The 19,106-nt window shown below is 38.1% G+C and overlaps 1 protein-coding gene and 1 long non-coding RNA gene across 2 annotated transcripts in view; one reads left to right on the top strand and one right to left on the bottom strand.

Annotated features, from left to right (window-relative positions):
* Window positions 1-3,065: 3,065 nt before the first annotated feature.
* On the bottom strand, window positions 3,066-6,624 carry LOC140245366 (uncharacterized). Its single transcript, XR_011902327.1, has 3 exons — window positions 6,489-6,624; window positions 5,214-5,744; window positions 3,066-4,003 (listed from the first exon to the last, which is right to left on the bottom strand). It is a non-coding gene; the product is annotated as an uncharacterized lncRNA (long non-coding RNA).
* A 3,091-nt stretch (window positions 6,625-9,715) lies between these two features.
* The window catches only part of LOC140245326 (alsin-like), a 61,973-nt gene continuing 52,582 nt past the window's right edge, over window positions 9,716-19,106 (top strand). Inside the window, exon 1 of the mRNA XM_072324905.1 lies at window positions 9,716-9,788. Coding sequence (XP_072181006.1) covers window positions 9,778-9,788 — 11 coding nt within the window. The 5' untranslated portion in view covers window positions 9,716-9,777. The remainder of the gene's footprint in view (window positions 9,789-19,106) is intronic.

The following is a 19,106-nucleotide window of genomic DNA, read 5'->3' as shown; positions in this document are numbered from 1 at the left end:
CATGTTCCTTCCATGAAGTGACTTAAAGGAGACACTGCATCTATTAAAGTCATTTTCCTTTCATCTCTTCACTTCCCTCTTATCATTTCACAACCCAAATTATCCAAGTCTTGACAGCTAACCTTATAAGATTATAGCAGAAAAATTGATAATTCCCATGATTGATAAATTGCACCATGAGATCCACTTAGATTGGAATATGCTTGAGAAAGTGAAATTAAAGATGAAAATTAGAGAGAGAGAGGGAGTGAGAGAAGTGCTGTTTGCTACATTGATGTTAGGAGAGTGAGACGATGAGCAGTGATGAGTGAGTAGATGACTTGACATACTGTATGTGTGATTGCAGGTTGAAAGTTTGCCAAGAAGTGTGTGATACAAGAGTGAATTACTGAATGAATGTTCTTGGAGTCAACACGAGCAAATATTGTCAGAGTCCAAAAACAAGCCGGCGAGAATAGACAAAAATGATTTCGAATGGGACCATAGTTCAGGTACAAATTAAATACAAACATACATTACTAGTGCCATTTAGCACAATAGCAACATACATTGCACAGGAATTTTATCAAAACCATTTAGTTTTAAAATCTATCATTACCAAATATGATTTGCATTATATCTTTCAGTTATGTACATGATAGAAACCCACTTTGTACCATTTTTTTTCTGAGTATATATTCACAATCTGTCAAATTCCAACTGTTATCACCAAATAATTCTGATGGTATTCTTGGGAAAATTTAACAATTAACATCTTCCTGATGTTACAGTTATAGAAGTCACTTCAATTAAATTTCTAGGTTGTTTTTCTTTTCTTTTTTTCGATGATAGATTTACTTGGAATCTATACACATTAAAAATGCCTTTTTAATGTTATAATACAAATGTCCTCTACAGTCTACTTTTATTTGTATAACCTTACACTTTGACATACTCTCCTGGAGAAACATGTATTCTTCATAACAAATAGAATAATTACAAATATTACAGAAAAACCCCTTCTTATTATTGTAGTGAATCATGGAGATGCCATATAGGCCTACTGATGTTCAAAGATCTCGAAGATTTCAAAGATCAATGATTTGTATATAACTATTGTTTGCACTTTGGCCAATTTATGTACAAATTCAGTAATCATTCTCTCCCGCTTGTAAGCGGATTCCATGTTCGCTAAAATAAAACTGTCCATTCATATCCTACCAGGCAATCCAATAAATCATGCCAGCTTTCGACTAAGACCATTTTTTTTTTTTTTTTTGCCAAATCTATATATTATTCACATCCTTTCTCTGGCCCTCAGATTTGTGAATTCTCTTGAAAACAGCTATTCACAAAAGAAGCTTAAGTTATAATACCTTTATCCTTTTTTCAGAAATGCCTTTATAGCTGCTAAGGTACGCTCTTTTTTTTTTTCTTTTTTTTTTCTCTCTTTTTATTTTTTCATGCAACCATAAAACAAACAAAGCACACAATATAAACAATGTACAAATGTCCAGCCTATAGCATTAAAAAGGGTTAAGTAAACAAGTTACATTAAACTATCTGCCATAATGGAATAACACAAGAAGATGGATGTCTATGAGATATATGAAAATAGAGGATCAACCATTACAAAAGCATGGACCACTTCCTCAAATGACATTGTAATTTACCTTTCTTTTGTGCTATAGCATATTCAGTTTTCTGTTTATACTTTACTAAAGCCATAAATGCATCAAAATTCAAAGTTGAACCTTGAAATCTACATCTATTTTATATATAAAACTTAAGACAAAGAAATAAAAAATTTATACATGTACAAAATTCTACGTCATTATTTACACCAAACATCATATTAAAAGGCAAAAAGGTATATACCTTTTTGGTCTTTTCCTCTATGAAATCAAATAATTTTTTCCATAAAGGTGGTGTTTTAGGACAGTGTACAAATAGATGAAAAGCAGTTTCCTGTTCTTGACTACAAAACATACAGTTTGGGTGTTCTATTCTTTTAATCTTAAATAAGAATGCATTTAAACCAATAACATCATGAAAAACCTTAAAATAAAAGGAACAAAGTTGTGTTTCAACAGTACATTTATAGTTATTCATATGAATAACATCCCACTGAACTGTTTCATCATTAATGGAGAAGAGGTCTTTCCATTTACCTATTCTTTTCTCACATGAGGAGTCACAATGTACATTTCTTATTACCGGATAAGCATGTTTAGAAATTTTCTTTTTTTTCACCAGCTCTGACACTAGTTTATCAAACATATCTTCATCGGTATCCAAGGAAGAATCAAACCATGAAAGATAAATACCATTCATTAAAGAGTTATATTTTCTCCTATCCTTAATTGCAATATCAAATTCCAGAACTAGCTCTTCAAAGGTTTTGACACGACCCCCTATGTGCAAATCATTAATAAAATGAATTCCTTTCTCAAACCAGTCAGGGTAATAGAAAAAGGGTCTATGTTTCAAACTAACTTTCTTATTCCACCATATATAGTCCTGTAAATGAAAATTTGAAAGGCCAAGGTCTTTCAAAATACCTTCTCTATAAATGTACACTCTTAGAAAAAAAGGTTCTTTTGAGCACCATTAAATGGTTCTCAGCACTGTCACAATAGCGACACCCTTTTAGGTGCTCGTGAGAACCTTTTTGAAATGGTGCTTGTCGGCACCTTTTGCAAAAGGTGCCCATTAGAACCTTTTTCCCGATGAAATGGTGCTCGTGAGTACCATTTAAAAGGTGCTCATGGGCACCTTTTTGACTAAAGATGGGCACCTTTTTGACTCTTTTTCAAAAGGTGCTCACGGGAACCATTTCATTGGAAAAGGTTCTAATGGGCACCAATGTTAAAAGGTGCTGACAGGCACCATTTAAAAAAGGTTCTCACAGGCTCCAAAAAAGGTGTCGCTATTGTGACAGTGCTGAGAACCATTTAATGGTGCTCAAAAGAACCTTTTTCTTTTTTCTTAGAATGTAGTATGTGAATTGATGTCTGTGTATTTTTGGTGTGTTTCACATGCAGTGCTGGTAAGGTGCTTCACTGGCACCATTCTTAAAGGTACATTACCTATCTGCATTGAAAATGTGCATCACAAACTCATTTGAAATGAAATGAATTCATCTGAATTTCATCTCATCAGTCAAACATACGTTCAAAACATGTACATTAGCAATACATTAGCATGTCATACATTATCATTGACACTGGAAAAAAAAGAGCAAGGATAACACACCCATGCACACGCAGTTTCACAAGCATGAATACATGTACATGACATTCACCAATATTTTTTCATGAAACATTACTCAATAATTGAAAACCATAGAAATTTGCTCTTTCACAAATTCGCAGAAATGTATTTATTCACCTTAACTTTTACAATCTAAAGGTGAGGTTTGTATTTGTCATGTTATAATCTGTCAAATATTCTTAACAAAATATTTTCATTTGTTTACTAATTCTTTTTCAACAATATTTGTCATTTGTGTACCGAGCAGTTCTTGAAACACCATCACACATCTCTGTACAGATGATATGAAATAGCAAGAGGTGCATCAGGCTTTTGAAATACATAACAAAATTTCTAATTCTCTGTGAAATAATTCCTGCATGGATGAGATACAGTAATTGTGTCAGTCTTAAGATAGGCAGAAGTCAAGTACATTACTTAAGAAGTATGAGGAACTTTTTCCACATGTTTGCCAGTTTGTTCGGTGTTGTTGTTTTTTTTTTTTTTTTTTCTTTTAAAGCATGCTTGTCCTAAAAGCAACTACAAAGGGCAGGAAAACAATTCCAAATTCCATTAAACAGGACCTTTGGTATTGTCACAGAAAACATACATTATATTGCTGGTATGATACTTGGGATAGGATAAGCTTTACACTTCTTCACTTCACATTCATAACGTCGAGTACTTGAATTAACTTATCTTTGTTTGTATACGAGTGACCTTTTTTGTTGCTGTTCTGCAATTTGAAAGCACCACAGACTCATCTATACAACTGTAAATACAAGAAGAGTATCAATTCAGGTTAATCATGACTTCTGACAATTTACAGCATGTCCTACGAAAACACACACACACACACACACCCAAAAAGAAGAAAAGAACACATTGTTTATAATGTGAAGGATAATAAGAATCCCAAGGGGAAAAGAGTTAGGATACCACACCCACACAGTTTCACAAGCATGAATGAACAAAATTCCTCAACCATGATCTAAAATATGTAACATTTGGAATCAATAAAAAATTACTTTTTTTTTTAAAGCAGAGCAACAAATTCATTAGAGTAAACTATATATGATGCAGGCCTAAAGCTGAGGTTTGAATTTGCTGTCCTATAACCTGCCTATGACAATAATATGTTGTTAGCATTTGTCATTTTGTTCACCAAATTTGCCAACAGTCTTTTAAACACCACCACCACGTACATGTACATTTTGTATGTCTGCAAAAGCAATATAAACTGGTGACAAGAGGTGCATCAGTGCTTTGAAATAAATTACATAATCTTCAATTCTCTATACACAATACGTAATTCCTGCGTGGGTATAAATGCAATACGTTTTACTAGTCTATGTGCAAACTTTAAAAGTGTGCAGAAATCGACCACACAATGACTGGAGAAGTATAACGAGCATTTTCCGTTTGTGCTTTTAAAGTTTAGAACTATGAATGACTCCACTTCTCAGATTGGCATCTGGTCTGATCTCATTATGTCTACCCCCCCCCCCCCCCAATACAGTTGATTCAAAGCTGTTAAATGCACATTATAGTGAAACATTATCACTGGTACATTGTAAGTTGCAAATGAAGAGTTTGTTTGCAAAAACCGATAAGTCCATAGTTGCCAAATGGAGATATTTGCGATTAAAGGTCAAGAAAAATAAAGAGAATAATAAAAAAAAATCTTTGCTTCTTTTGACCATAACTTTAAAAATGTACCTTTATATGCAGTGACCAAAATATCATTTAAAAGGTATTATTTTGTACTTTATGACAGAGACCGTACTTCAAAATCTTCAAAAATGGACTTATCGGTTTTTGCGAACAAACTCTTCAAATACTGTATTGGGATCATAACAAAACATATGTGACCCTCCATCACACAAACCAACAAAAAGTCGCCTGACATGAATATTTGGTTGACGGCAGATTCTGAAAGAGCAGCTATAAAATACACTATAAGTCAATGCAAACGGACTTACCTATACCCTATCTACATATTTCTCAAAGGTTTTCTCTGGCAGCATCAGCGTTTTTTCTTTGACTCAGCTCACTCTTGGCTAGCGTAGGTTTCTGGTCGATGCTGTCAACGGGCTATCGGGCTAAAATTGTCATTCTGATCGATGTATTCTTTTGGTCACCCAGATCATTCTTGACTAGCCAAGGGTTCTGTTTGATGCTGTCAACGGGCTATCACGGGCTGTCATTCTGATCGATGTATCGTCTTAGCCACACAGCTCATTCTCGACTAGCCCAGGTCCGGTTTCTGGCTGATGCTGTAAATGGGCTATCCCGGGCTCTTATTCTGATCGATGAATTCTTGTGGCCGCCCAGCTCATTCATGGCAAGTGTTAAGCCTACGGTTCTGGCCGATGTTGTCAACGGTCTGTCACAGGCTGTCTCTCTGATCAATGTAGAGTCTACCTTTTTCCCAAACACGTACGTTCTGCTTCATCGTCCCGGCCGGAGTTTCTTGTTCCGTGGTTTCTGTGCATGTTGGTGTGTCCACTTCCCTGACATATGAATTGAAAGAAACAATAGACCTACACCGCGTTAATAAAACAAAGTCATGCTATAATTCGATAAACAGAACACGGCATTACATGACGTGACTCCTTACTTAGAACAAGCCTGAAAACATATTGAAGAGATTTTGACCTAAAAGTTAGGCCTACTGCCAGCTGTAGACAGACCTCTATTGCTAGTATTGGCTCTAACGTTAACAATGACAGTTATAACTTATAGAACAAAAGTTATTGCATGTAGAACGGTTACCGGTAGTAGACCTTACCCCGGGGCGCTCCTTGTACAGTTATCTTTGCCTTCGGCGTTCGGGCTGTGTTTCGGAGTTAGCAGACTCTATTTTTAATAGGCATACACGTTACATATGCAGGCCTAGCCAAGTAACTTAGCCCGGCCCAGTCGCTGTAAAAACGCGACAGCCCTGCTCCGGCCCCGCACGGCGTCTGTTCGGGCTAGCCCATATGGGCTATTGCTATGCCAAATTTCTAATTGTAAAGTGTTAGGCCTAACATGTTATTGTTAGATCTGGATCTACTGTACCTGGTAAACATTACACAAGATAGCAGCTTCGATCAAATTAGATCTAAAACATTAACGTTAGGATCTAGCTAACCGTTAAAGGTTAATCACTGACTGAAAACGAAAAATGAGTGATGAATCTAATTTGATTTTGTACCAACGACTGTCGATCATCTAAAAATGAGATAAAACCACATTAAAACTAAAAATCTTACCTATTCTCCTAAATTGTGATGACTGCCATGGCGAGAATGGAATTGACAGTGACACGTTTCCAGTCCACTTCAGGCAAAATTAATGTCTATAATGTTAACGTTACCAGGTGCCGTTCGTTATGGGTGTGATACTGGTGATGCATAGACCTAAATGTGTAAGTGTCTACCCGGGCCCGCCACACGTACATAGCTAGCTGCATGCATGGTATTGCATTGGCACTCTCCTGCCGCTGTGGTGGCTTGCATAGGCGCAGCCAGGCAGCACAGGGCTAAATATAGCCGCGGCGCGTGCCGCGGCGGTTACATAGTCCTACAGTGCAGTACTAGTATGTGTATGTTTACGCGTACGCATATCTGATCGAGCGCTAAAATTGGATCGTGGCAGCTGTCAGTTGGCACGCAGCCAAGAGAAGTCATTAGTCTACGATAAAAAACAATATGAACTTTTTATTATCACAGCAGTAGAAACACATACAATATTTTTGTACCAATACCACAGTTTTGGTGATTCTTACATCTGGCATTTGAATATACAGCAAGGGGAAAAATGAAAGTGGACCTAAAGATATTGTTTGACCTGCAAGAGTACCACAAATAACACTCGGGGACTGGGTCGCATACTAGCAAATGGTGACGAACGGAACCATTTCGATTGGGAACCATTTATAGGTGCTCATCGGAACCATTTTGTGAGAACCATCTGATGAGAACCATTTTGGAGCCGACGAGAACCATTTGAGAACCTTTTTTTCTTAGAGTGTACTGCTAAGGTACGCTCTTTGTATGTCAGATTCTATTTTTTTTTAAATCATTATCATTTATTTCTTTTATGCAATCTTCTCTCTATACCTTGTCATGAGCCAATGAATCTAATGCATGCCTCGCGTAGGCCTTCGTTGGTTTAGACCCTTCAACTCCTTTTCATGCCGTCAATCCCTCGTTTGAGGCGAGACCCCAACTGGGGTTCCCCAAAGTGGGGTGCGTATATTTGTCGTTTGGGAGTTGGGAGTCGAAGTACTTGTCCATTGCAAATAAACTTTCTGCTCAGGCGTGACAAACCTGGAGGCCAAGCCAGGGTTTGATGACTCCAGCAGCTGTCGTATTACGTAAGAGCATGATAAGGATATCTGCCTGTGGCAGACCATTCAAAGTGAACTCAATTTTCTCTATCCTTTTTAAAGTTTTCAATTTTATATTCTATTGAGAAATTCTATGGTCATCCATTTTACATTTCGAACGAAAAAAATTGACCCGTAAATAACGAAAATACAGGAATAAGAAGGAGAGCATTGCCAGTTTGCCGGTGCTATTTGGCAGTGAGTTACAACGGGGAGGTGAGACTACCTCCCTGGTTACAATCAGCCTGCTGACTGGATCGTTGAGAAAGCAGCTGTCGTATTACGTAAGAGCATGATAAGGATATCTGCCTGTGGCAGACCATTCAAAGTGAACTCAATTTTCTCTATCCTTTCTAAAGTTTTCAATTCTATATTCTATTGAGAAATTCTATGGTCATCCATTTTACATTTCGAACGAAAAAAATTGACCCGTAAATAACGAAAATACAGGAATAAGAAGGAGAGCATTGCCAGTTTGCCGGTGCTGACAATGTGCTATTTGGCAGTGAGTTACAACGGGGAGGTGAGACTACCTCCCTGGTTACAATCAGCCTGCTGACTGAATCATTGAGAAAGAGAGAGAGAGGGGGAGAGAGAGAGAGAGAGAGAGAGAGAGAAGGAGAGAGAGAGCGAGGGGGAGAGAGGGAGAGAGAGAGGGGGGGATAGATGGGGGAGGGAGAAGGGGAGAGACAAAATGGAATGACAATAGTTCCGGTCACTACAGTACAGGCATGCTCTGTCTGCATACGCTGAATGTCTACACTCACACGCACACACGTACACACACACACGCACCATGGAGCTACATAGCCCATGCCAAAACCAAAACAATCTCCTCCTCTCGCGGTGCCCCCCCCCCCCCCCTCCTGTTGCGCTGTGGCGATGACTGATGCTTAGATTAGGCCAGGGTCAAGAAACAGGTGTTTTATATCTTTGACTTTAAGTCATTGATTGCCAATATATGCACTGGCATTATTTACGGGGGTGTAGCCTCTTCAAACGAGAGATTTGCGTCATGTTTCTTTTTCACCCCTTTTTCCTGTACTCTTCAGGCTCTTTCTGTTATTCCTACCACGCTATTTTTTTTCTACTTTTTTTTTTATACAAGAGAGCTGTACTGTGTTTGTTTGTGTGTGTGGCCATTTAGTGTGTCTTTTCGTCCTTTTCTTATGGCAATTTCCCCAGTTTTGTTAGTTCAGCAATTAGTTACTATAGTTACTATTATTAGTCGCTATAGTTATTGTTTATAAGAAGACTGCGAACTACAAGCTCTGCTTTTTACAGTCCCCTTCATTTCCATTCACACTTGAATATGTTTCATGATCATAAAAGACATAACATTTATTGCATTTCAATTCATAACATTTTCGTTGATTTCTAATGTATTGATTTTGTGTAATTTTGTCGTTTGTATGATTTAAAAGCAGATAATTTCTAGTAAGATTTCTCGTCAAAAGAGAAAAGCTAGTTCTGTGCAGTGCTCTCTGATAGGAGTATTGTGCAGTGTGCAGTGCAGTTGTGCATGAGCGCCCTCTACGAAAATGCCTCATAAACAGAGCTAGCTCACGAGTATAATCATAAAAATAGTGGCATAATAATAATGCGCACACACAGACTGTGCGAGGCTAGTGAGACGACTGCAACTTGCATAGAGAATGTGTAACGTTTAACCGTTTAGGGGTAGCTGGCTCCGTCATGTCATACGCCATACGAGAAGCAAGCGAAGTATCGATTAAATTCCATAAATTTTTCAGCATATAGAAAGTAAATCTTCAATGTGAGACCTACTTGCCCTGGGTAGCAAAACATTTGCTGATGAACGATCGTAAACATCGCGTCATACTCATATTTTTTTTTAACGACAGCGCCGGCGCGGCGGCACACCTGTGCGGACGACGGCTCACTCGGGGCGGCCCCGGGCAGGCCTGCGCATCAAATCTACCTGGCTAGCTAGATAGAACTCGGTACGATTGGAGATGGATGTGCTTTGCTACCAAGGCCGCGAAGGGGACAACATTGCTGTTTAAGTGTCTGAACATCACTGTCAAAATTGTGACCCCGCCACAGGTTACAGAATTCGGCTAGTGTCTGATTAGCCAGCCCCTTTGTCATCTCCAACATCAATTTGCTTCGGCGTCCACAGGTCACATCCTGCTGCATCATCAATCATCATGGATGTTGTGTAAGAATCTGGCTCCCTCCATTTTAACCTGTGGGTTGTTGTAGGGTTCTGATAGATCTACATGAAAATTACACACTTATTACTGTTCAGGACCTTGTCTTGCATTGTGTTGATTCTAACTATTTGTGATAGTGCTGTGCTGTGATGAGTATGGAGAGCGCGAGCGTCTAATACTCCATAGACATAGAACTTAGAAGTCTACTGTACATGTAGATTATATTCAAACATGCCAAGACGATAATAATCATGATAATTAATAATAGTGTATAAGACACTATAACGCTAGAGAGACTCCCATAGGCATAATTGCTCATTGTACCTAAAAAGATACTCGAGTAGTCATTGTGCTGTGGAACAGAAGTCAGAATATTATGTTGCAACAAATCAGAGTAGAAGTATTGTATCAGTTCGGGAAACCCACTCACAAGGGGGGCCCCTCCTTATAAGTAACCCGTCCCCCTTATAAGTAACCCCGTCCCCCTTATAAGTAACCCCCGGGGCACCCCTTATAAGGAGTCTCCACGCTTTTTTGCAATGCAACGCGAAAATGAAAGGACTGCGGCAATTCGCTTGATTATGTCCATAAAGCTTCACAAGTTTCCTAGTTACTCACGAAATTTGAGCAAAATCGGTTTGAGGCATCATATCTAAAATCATGGATTTAAACGCGATGTCAAACGACCCATGCGAATGCTGAAATGCGAGCGATTACTGGCGTGAGTGTCGCCAGGCGCGGCGGCGCGGCAATGCTTGAGTGCAGACGTGGCGACTGAGCACGGAGGTCAGTCGCCACGTCTGCACTCAAACATTGCCGCGCCGCCGCGCCTGGCGACACTCACGCCAGTAATCGCTCGCATTTCAGCATTCGCATGGGTCGTTTGACATCGCATTTAAATCCATGATTTTAGATATGATGCCTCAAACCGATTTTGCTCAAATTTCGTGAGTAACTAGGAAACTTGTGAAGCTTTATGGACATAATCAAGCGAATTGCCGCAGTCCTTTCATTTTCGCGTTGCATTGCAAAAAAGCGTGGAGACTCCTTATAAGGGGTGCCCCGGGGGTTACTTATAAGGGGGACGGGGTTACTTATAAGGGGGACGGGTTACTTATAAGGAGGGGCCCCCCTTGTGAGTGGGTTTCCCGGACTGGTATGGTTGAGGGGTCTAGATATCGCGCACGAAAATTTGAAATGCTCTTATAATAGAAGTTATTCCATAATCGTACCTGAATTCCTCAATGAATATCACGAAAATGCAGAAAAATCACCTCCCAGAATCTCCTGATGATACGATGACAGAGTAGTGCGCTGTCGCCGTTTGTATGTCGGACTTTTTTTTCTGCGTTCAATTTCTCGGGGTATGTAAAGATCGCGCAGCTGCCCTCTGTAGTTTCATGCGTGAAAGTGTCTGCCCCTCTGCGGCTGTAACGTGCTCTGGGTTTCGTAGAATATTTTTTCACTTGATATTGAATTTGTCCCTGTTAAGCAACAGCAGTTTTACCTAACTTGTGTATATTATTGTTATTATTATTATATGTGTTATCATTATTATTATTATTATCATTACTATCATTATTATTATCATTATCATTATCATTATTACTATTATCACCACCCTCATCGATCATCATAATCATCATCATCATTATCATCTTCATTATTATTATTATTATCACTTCCACCACCATCATCATTTTATCATTCTTATTATCATTATTTTTATCATTGATATTTTCATAATCGTTAAAAATTTTCATTTATAAAGTTTTCTTACAATATTTCTAATCACTTTAACCAATAATATACACATAATATGAAATGGAAAAAGTAAAATATGAACATATATTTTGTGTGTGTGTGTGTGTGTGTGTGTGTGTGCTTACCCATTCGTCACCCTCTCATTTTCGTCACCCATTTGTCACACTCTCATCTAATTTGTTTTCTTCAGTATCATTATGGCCCTCCCCTGTCACAAATATATCACAAGTTAGCGCAAGAAATCACAAACAAATTCAAATTGAAATCACACTTCAACTTCGATAGACTGAAATATTTATTCCTTTGTAATATTATAATCGTTGTGTTAAAATTTGACTTAAAACAACATTTATTAACAGTATTTCAGCGTAGCTGGCAGCATACATTGTTCTTGTGTATGATGACGTCACGTGGTAAACGATCGATCGAACAAATTACGAATTCTATCGACTACGAACGAGACAAGCGAGACGACACGTCTAGGCTACCAACATCCTTAGAACAGATTTTAAGGGAAGGTAGGTTTGTACAAGGTAAAAAATTGGAAATTTAGTGGAAAATTTGTTGGAAATCAAAATTTCTTACCTGCTTCCTTCTCATGTTGAGCGGTAAGTCAGGTATGTTTATTCCATGGGCGTATCGGCAAATTTTGCGCTTAGTCCTACGCGTAATATCGCTTGTTATACGCAGTTACGCTATGCGCGATCATTAGGTCCCTGCGCGAGACCTAGTACCCTTACTATACTAGAACTACAACTGTACCATAGAAAATATAGTAAAATACATGTTATTACAATGTTAAAAACAATTGTCATTTTCAATTAAAAAGGTACATATGTAGGTTTTGAGGTTTTTAAAAGCGTCCTTGTCGTAGAGATATTGCAAGGTTGTAAATTTACCAAAGTTTTGGACGGGGGGGGGGGGGGGGGTGGGAGCAGAATCCCCCAACTGCTTGATTCGAGGTGTCTGTATTTGTGAGTTTGATGAGCGAAGATTTTTGTGGTGGTTGGTGAAGATTTAAAAGAGTATTTTGAAGGTATAGGTAGGGACAGATTTTGTGCAATAAACAGTAGAAAAGAAGAAGAATCTTGAAAATTCAGTATGTTTTTCTACTGGGTGCCAGTGAAAGGACCGAAGTATTGGGGTAATACAGAGTAAGTGTTGTTTTCTTTATGAAGGTAAGTAATCTAGAGGCATATTAAATTCTGAAGATGTTGCAATTCACCGAGTTCTTTTTTGTGAAAGGCTGCAAAATAGAGAATTGCTGAAATCTAGACAGGATGAAATAAGAGCATGCATCAATCAATCAACCTATCACGCAACCCCGGGGCGCTGTCCCCAACATGTACAGTATGTACATATGTACAGTATGTATACGGTTCGCCGTTGTGGTTACCCATCACATATATACACAGCCCTGTCCCTGTGCCATTTGTACGGAAGTAACTCTTCGCGTGGCGTCGGATCTGGTCAGGCTACCCATCACGTAATGAATGATTTGAATTTTGATCGTTAAAATTAGCCACATAATCATAGTTTTCTATGATAACTTGTGCCACCAGTACGTACAGTAATTATAGTTGATTACTGCGCTGGTAGATTATATACACTTGTATGAATTCTGTGATTATCTGTTGAAGCCAGAATTAAAGGGCTTCCTTTCAAAATAATCCAAGTAAAGAAAGAAAGTTTCTCGTCCAGGATGGAGAACAGTGATGCAGGAGGTCCTTACTATTTGATATCTTACCTTTTTTTCTGATCTTCTTCTTCTTCTTCTTTACTGTTACAAAGTATCTCAGTAAAAAAAAAAAAAAAAAAAAAAAAAAAAGGTATAATACAAAGAGGTAGCTATACTGTAGTTGTATGTGTAGCTAAAGAAAACATCCTCATCTTAAAAGATCTTTAAGGGGAACGGATCTGAAGCCGCCGCATGCATGAACAAGCTAGTGCGATATTAGTGGTTAGGAGTTCTACAGCTGTATGTACTCTAGTAGTACACATACAGTATGTGCACATAACCTGTGAAACCAAGCCAGGCTCGTGCATGTACACATATGCACAGATGCGAAGGCAACTTGTCCATTCATGACTTACATTGTCCTGAGTATGTGCCGATGCTTTCTCAACAACATGCCTCGTCTAGGCCCACAGGACAGCCGTTGGTTTGTTTGGCGATCATTCTAGCCTAGCACTGTGATAGTACTCTTAACACTACAGACTACACTACATTGTATTACCAGAGGAGATCCTAATGCAATGCATGGATGACACACTGTAGAAATGGGCATCATGATTGGTAGATGAATTTTCAGTATTTTTTTGGTGGCCCCCAAATATAAAAAGTTGATGTGTTAATAACTCAAAGGGCTGCAAGTGGGGACAAGAAAAATAATACGTATCACATTGGTATTTGGAAATATATTAGGAAGAATACAAACGATGCAGTGGCCCAATTTTTGTGCATGCAAGGACAAGAAATGTATTAGATGCCTTTCAAGATTTGTTTTTAAACTATGTAAAGACAAAATCAAAGCACAAACAAATAAATTGTTTAAATCAGAATTAAGGCAGCAGATTTTTATGATTACATAAATACATTGTATGCAATAAAGGCATCTTGACGTCAAAAATGGCAATTCCATTGGACCGTATTCCCCTCTAACCCGCTGAGGACGGGCTGATTTTGCTATGTTACAACACGCATTTCCCATCTATAGACTTCTGCCCGATTATACTTGAGAATTGTCCTCAACTGGTTAAAGTATAGGTGTACTACTGGTGGAATCAAAGGCAGGTCATGTACTAGTATACCGCCACACGGTTTGTCTTTTACCTTCCAGCCACACACATTCACGAAGAGCACCTGACTTGCAAAATATTTGGCGTATATTCTAGTCTTGTGACACATTAATATACAAATTGTACCAGGTATATGTCCTGATGGCATGTTGAACTGTACATTTTAAAATCAAACCACATCAAGTACATGTAGCTATTTAGCTTAAGCTTTGGTCACTAAATGTTGCATACAAGTGTAAGTGCCTGTAACGCTTTACGCATACAGTTGTACAGTTGCAGAATGTACAAAAAAATAAGCCTCTAGAGGGTATTTTCTATCTAATTGTGGTGTATGTTAAATGTACAAAATGTGCAGTGTACAGCATGTACATTGCATGTTGGACCATTGATACAACCACTAATCAAAAAGTGGTTGATGAATAGTAGGTCCAGCTACTGTATACGCCGAATATTTCGCGAGGTTTTTATTTTTGCGAATTTCGTGAGTCAGGTGCTATTCGCAAAATTAAAGACACATGAAAATATAGACTCTGATCCCGATGTCAATGTGACATACATGTATGTGTGTACATTTCTCTGTTCAGTGCAGGACTCCACGATCGCGAATTTAACCACTCGTGTAATCGTCAGGAATTCCCGATTCGCGAAAATTTAGACTCGGGAAATATATGGCGTATACAACATGCTGTATGCATGTGGCTGTAATTATACACTGCCAAAAACAAAATGTGCTAATGGGATGATTAATGGCAACCATATTGCCAAAGTAAAATCAGGGTGCACTTATAAAATACCAATCTGTATTTTTGTGACAATTTCTGAGTTCCCATGAAATGTATTGTAAGTGTGGCATTCACTAACACAAGATGCACGCGTCTTTAGATATTTGAATCGTGTGTGTTTGTAGGACCCTACAAGTATGTGTAGAATTGTATGACCATATCAGTACCGTGTTCATATTACCTGTAAATCTACATGTACATACCATGTGTGGTTTGATACTGGCTGGTTATTTTCACACATCAGCAATTTGTGGCATAAATGTAAATGGCATGTTATAGGAAAATCAGTCCATCTTCAATCATTTCATTTCCAGACCTGTCAAATACTGTACATGGTTTTGCTAGACATGATGAGTCATAATGCCTACTGTATATGTTATTCATGTTTAAGTTTACATGTACACAGACTACATGTTCATGGCATCATGCATCAGATACTGTATGCCAGTCCTTGAGATTCACAGTTTTGTTGATATGACAATGAATTACAAGTGTGTGTAGAATGAAACATGTGTTAGTAGAAAAGAAGCATTCTGCCAAGAGAAAATTGTTAAAGTATACATACGGTGGAAAACATTTGAGTATATTTCTCTCTTGAAAAGGCTAATGCATGGAACTTGTTGATGAAAAAACAAGAAGAAAACAGATGAATTCATGCTCATGCAAGGATGGCCCATCAATCCTTTTGTCTACAATCATGCATTTTTCTAACATTTGGTGGAATCATATGGATGGCTAGATGAAGTAGCTTTTCTCTCTTTTTTTTTTTTTCTTGAAGGATGGCCAATTTAGTGTACTGTTAGTTTTGTTGCTATTTCAAAACTGCCTTCTTTTTTAGCTTCAAAAAGCACTCACTCATCTCAGTTGTGACGTTGAATGAGTCATGCCCAAAGGGCAGCAAATCCAACTCCCCATTTCAGCTGTAATTGAACAACGGTCTGACGGATTATTAAAGACTTCCTGAAGCCAGGCTGAGTTCATGCTTTCTAATTCTGTCACCTTATTCAAGCAGTTAATGACTGTAGCAAGTGACAGTAGTGTGCATGACATCAATACACCCAGTCAATAACATGGAGAACACCCACATTAATTATCTGTCAACTTCATGACATTCCTTTGTTCAAAAATTTGAACTTCAGGGGAGAGTGGGGAGAAGTGGAAAAAAAAATTGTGATTTGATGAATATTCTTGTATAACTTTACTGATATTTAAGAATGGGGCACTCATGTCTCGGACCCAAAGATGACTGATGCTAGGCTGCATGATGGGATATTACTTCATTCCTCCAAGTCTCATATATGTGTTATTATTATTCTAGAAAAAAAAAAGAAAAAAAGAAGAAGCTTCTGAACGGGGTGAACTGGGCCACCCTGTGGGAGAGATGGGACATTGGTTGGGGTAAAGTGGGACAAACAGTAACTACATGTATAGCAGGGCTGCATACTAACCCATTTTCTCTACTGGTCCAACCTTTTTGTCAGATCGATCAGTCATTACCCAATTTTTCCATTTTTTACTGGTCCATTCCTGAAAATGTTACTGGTCCAGCAGTGATTTTTACTGAAATTTATACATGAAGAGTCTCATCACATAACATGATATGTATGTCCATCAGAGAAAGTTACATTTAAGGCATCTGGAATTTAAAGAAAAAAAAATTAGAAAACCTGTGATATTTTTATCATAACTTTGAATAAAGGTAGAATTATTGTTATTATTAAGTGGGACAGTGATGGTGCCCCAGTTTACCCCGGCACCCAAAATATAATAAAAATAGCACTTGGCTAACATCACAATTGAGCTACATTGTAACTTTTGCAAAATCTTTTTAATGCAAATTTTTGGAACTCATAAAACCTACATCATAGCGTGCTAAGTGCCTGCTAAATCTACATTGTTACATGTGTATACACTGAATTCAGAAAGCACCTCACATTGACTGCAAAAAACACAAAACAAAAAAAAGTGTCATTAAAAAGAATTCAAAATCAAACTTTCCAGCAGAGTTGTTGCAGAGATGTTACGATGTGCTTGTACTCTGATACCAAATGCCTAATAGGGGATAAGACTTGAAATCCGATTGTAATAATTCACAACTTTTTGACATATGAGAGGTGTCCCACTTCTCCCACATCCCAGTTTACCCCACTCTCCCCTATCCCTGCTTTACCACAGTGGCCACTGTAAGTTTTCGTCAATGTACAGTACATGTACATGGAGGTGTATTGAATAGCATGTTGTACATTATGTATTGTATGTGGTCCAGAAAAAAGAAAAAGATGCTTCAATGATGGTGTAATCTCAACCACTGCACAACCAAAATATATCATATTGAAGAAATGTATTATTTTCAGAGGAGCTGTGTACAGCAGGCACAGAAGTATAACAATCTGTTAGATTACTGTTACTAGTATTGCAAATAACTACTTCACATTTTGCAGAAAACATATACATGTATGAAATGCTAAGGCAGTCCATACCTGTACATCTTTTGTTTTGGAAGCCACTCACTAAAGGTAATAGTGCACTTACCTTGTACGATAGCATCAATGTCAGTATGCGAAGACATCATCTCAAAAAAATGTCTGTGATCTTTAGTATCATTCACAAAAATATCTGTACTCAACAATAACAGCTTTACATGCACACACCTGCCGTGTCTGTAGTTGAATACAGTGCTGCCTAGTAAGGCTCTAAACTGTGGCCATGAGAGACTTCACTGTTGATGTACACGGTACTATACAACGTACATCTCATGCACATGGAGTGATATCACTTCACATGGTCTCTTTTGTGTACTTGGTCATCTCAGAACCAGATGGTGTGCTGTGAGCTATTCAACACAATTTTGTCACAACAATGTCAACTTGAAAGAATTGTAGATGGGATTTTTACTACCTTAACCTTTATTAAATCTCCCTTCTATCCACTTGCAATCTGCCAAAACAAAGACTGTACGTAGTTTACCTCATGTGGTAAAATTCCTCTATATTTCAAGTAAAAGGGACTGTATTTTCACATTCAAACTATGTCTGGGTTTTGATATTAGATAAATGCATTTTGAGCATTTAAGTACCAAGTGTTCATATTACAAATTCACTGGGGAAAAAACAGGAAGGGGGAGGCACTGAGTGAGGCTACATGTATTTCTGGCTCATGGACCTTTGTGAGTTTGCTGTATTTACCTACATTAGGGCTGGTTTCCCTATCAAATACTGTACAAATTTTATATATATTCCTGCTACTTGTTTCTGTTGAACATCATTACCAACAACTAATGAATTAGACTACTGTATAACGAGGAATGTTCACGTTCATATTTATTTCAAGAATTTCGCGAGCGCCAAGATTCGCGAAATTAAAATGCATATGAAAGTTCTTGTCTACACTATATGCATTGAACGCCAGTGGTAATTCATGAAAATTTCATGCCACAAAAAAGGCTGTCGGCTCCAATTCGCGAAAATTTCATGCTGCGAATATATCATGTTTTACAGTACATTACTGGTACAGAGCTCTGTAGAGAGGCAGTGGATATATGTCATACCAGTATCAATTCCTGAATTTGAGTATCATCCAGATCGACTCATCTTCATGTTGGTTATAGATCATCTCTACTGAGAGCATCCAGTCATCCTTTTCATCTGAAATCCCCTGCCTCAAAAGAAGGAGATAAACTACTGGCAATTCAGGGCAATGCCGATATCTTTACTTTACCATTTTGCCCTTGGAGCAAATATCATGCTTCATACAATGGATCACATCATTAAATACAATGTTATCACAGGAGCTGAAATGCACTGTTGTGCATCATTGTGTGGTGTGTGTATTGGGGGGGGGGGATACATGTCAACAGTATTTGCACCCTTTTATGTTGTATACAATGAAATATTAATAGCCTTTAATTTGCAGTGTAAGCATTTTTTACGTTTTATGATATTGTACACAGAATGGAGGCATAAAGCACTACAGGTACCG

This window comes from Diadema setosum, chromosome 22, assembly GCF_964275005.1.
Source record: "Diadema setosum chromosome 22, eeDiaSeto1, whole genome shotgun sequence".
In the NCBI taxonomy this organism is placed as follows: Eukaryota; Metazoa; Echinodermata; class Echinoidea; order Diadematoida; family Diadematidae; genus Diadema; species Diadema setosum.
Note: the sequence above shows the minus strand (reverse complement) of the source record. Positions and strands in the feature narration are given on the sequence as shown.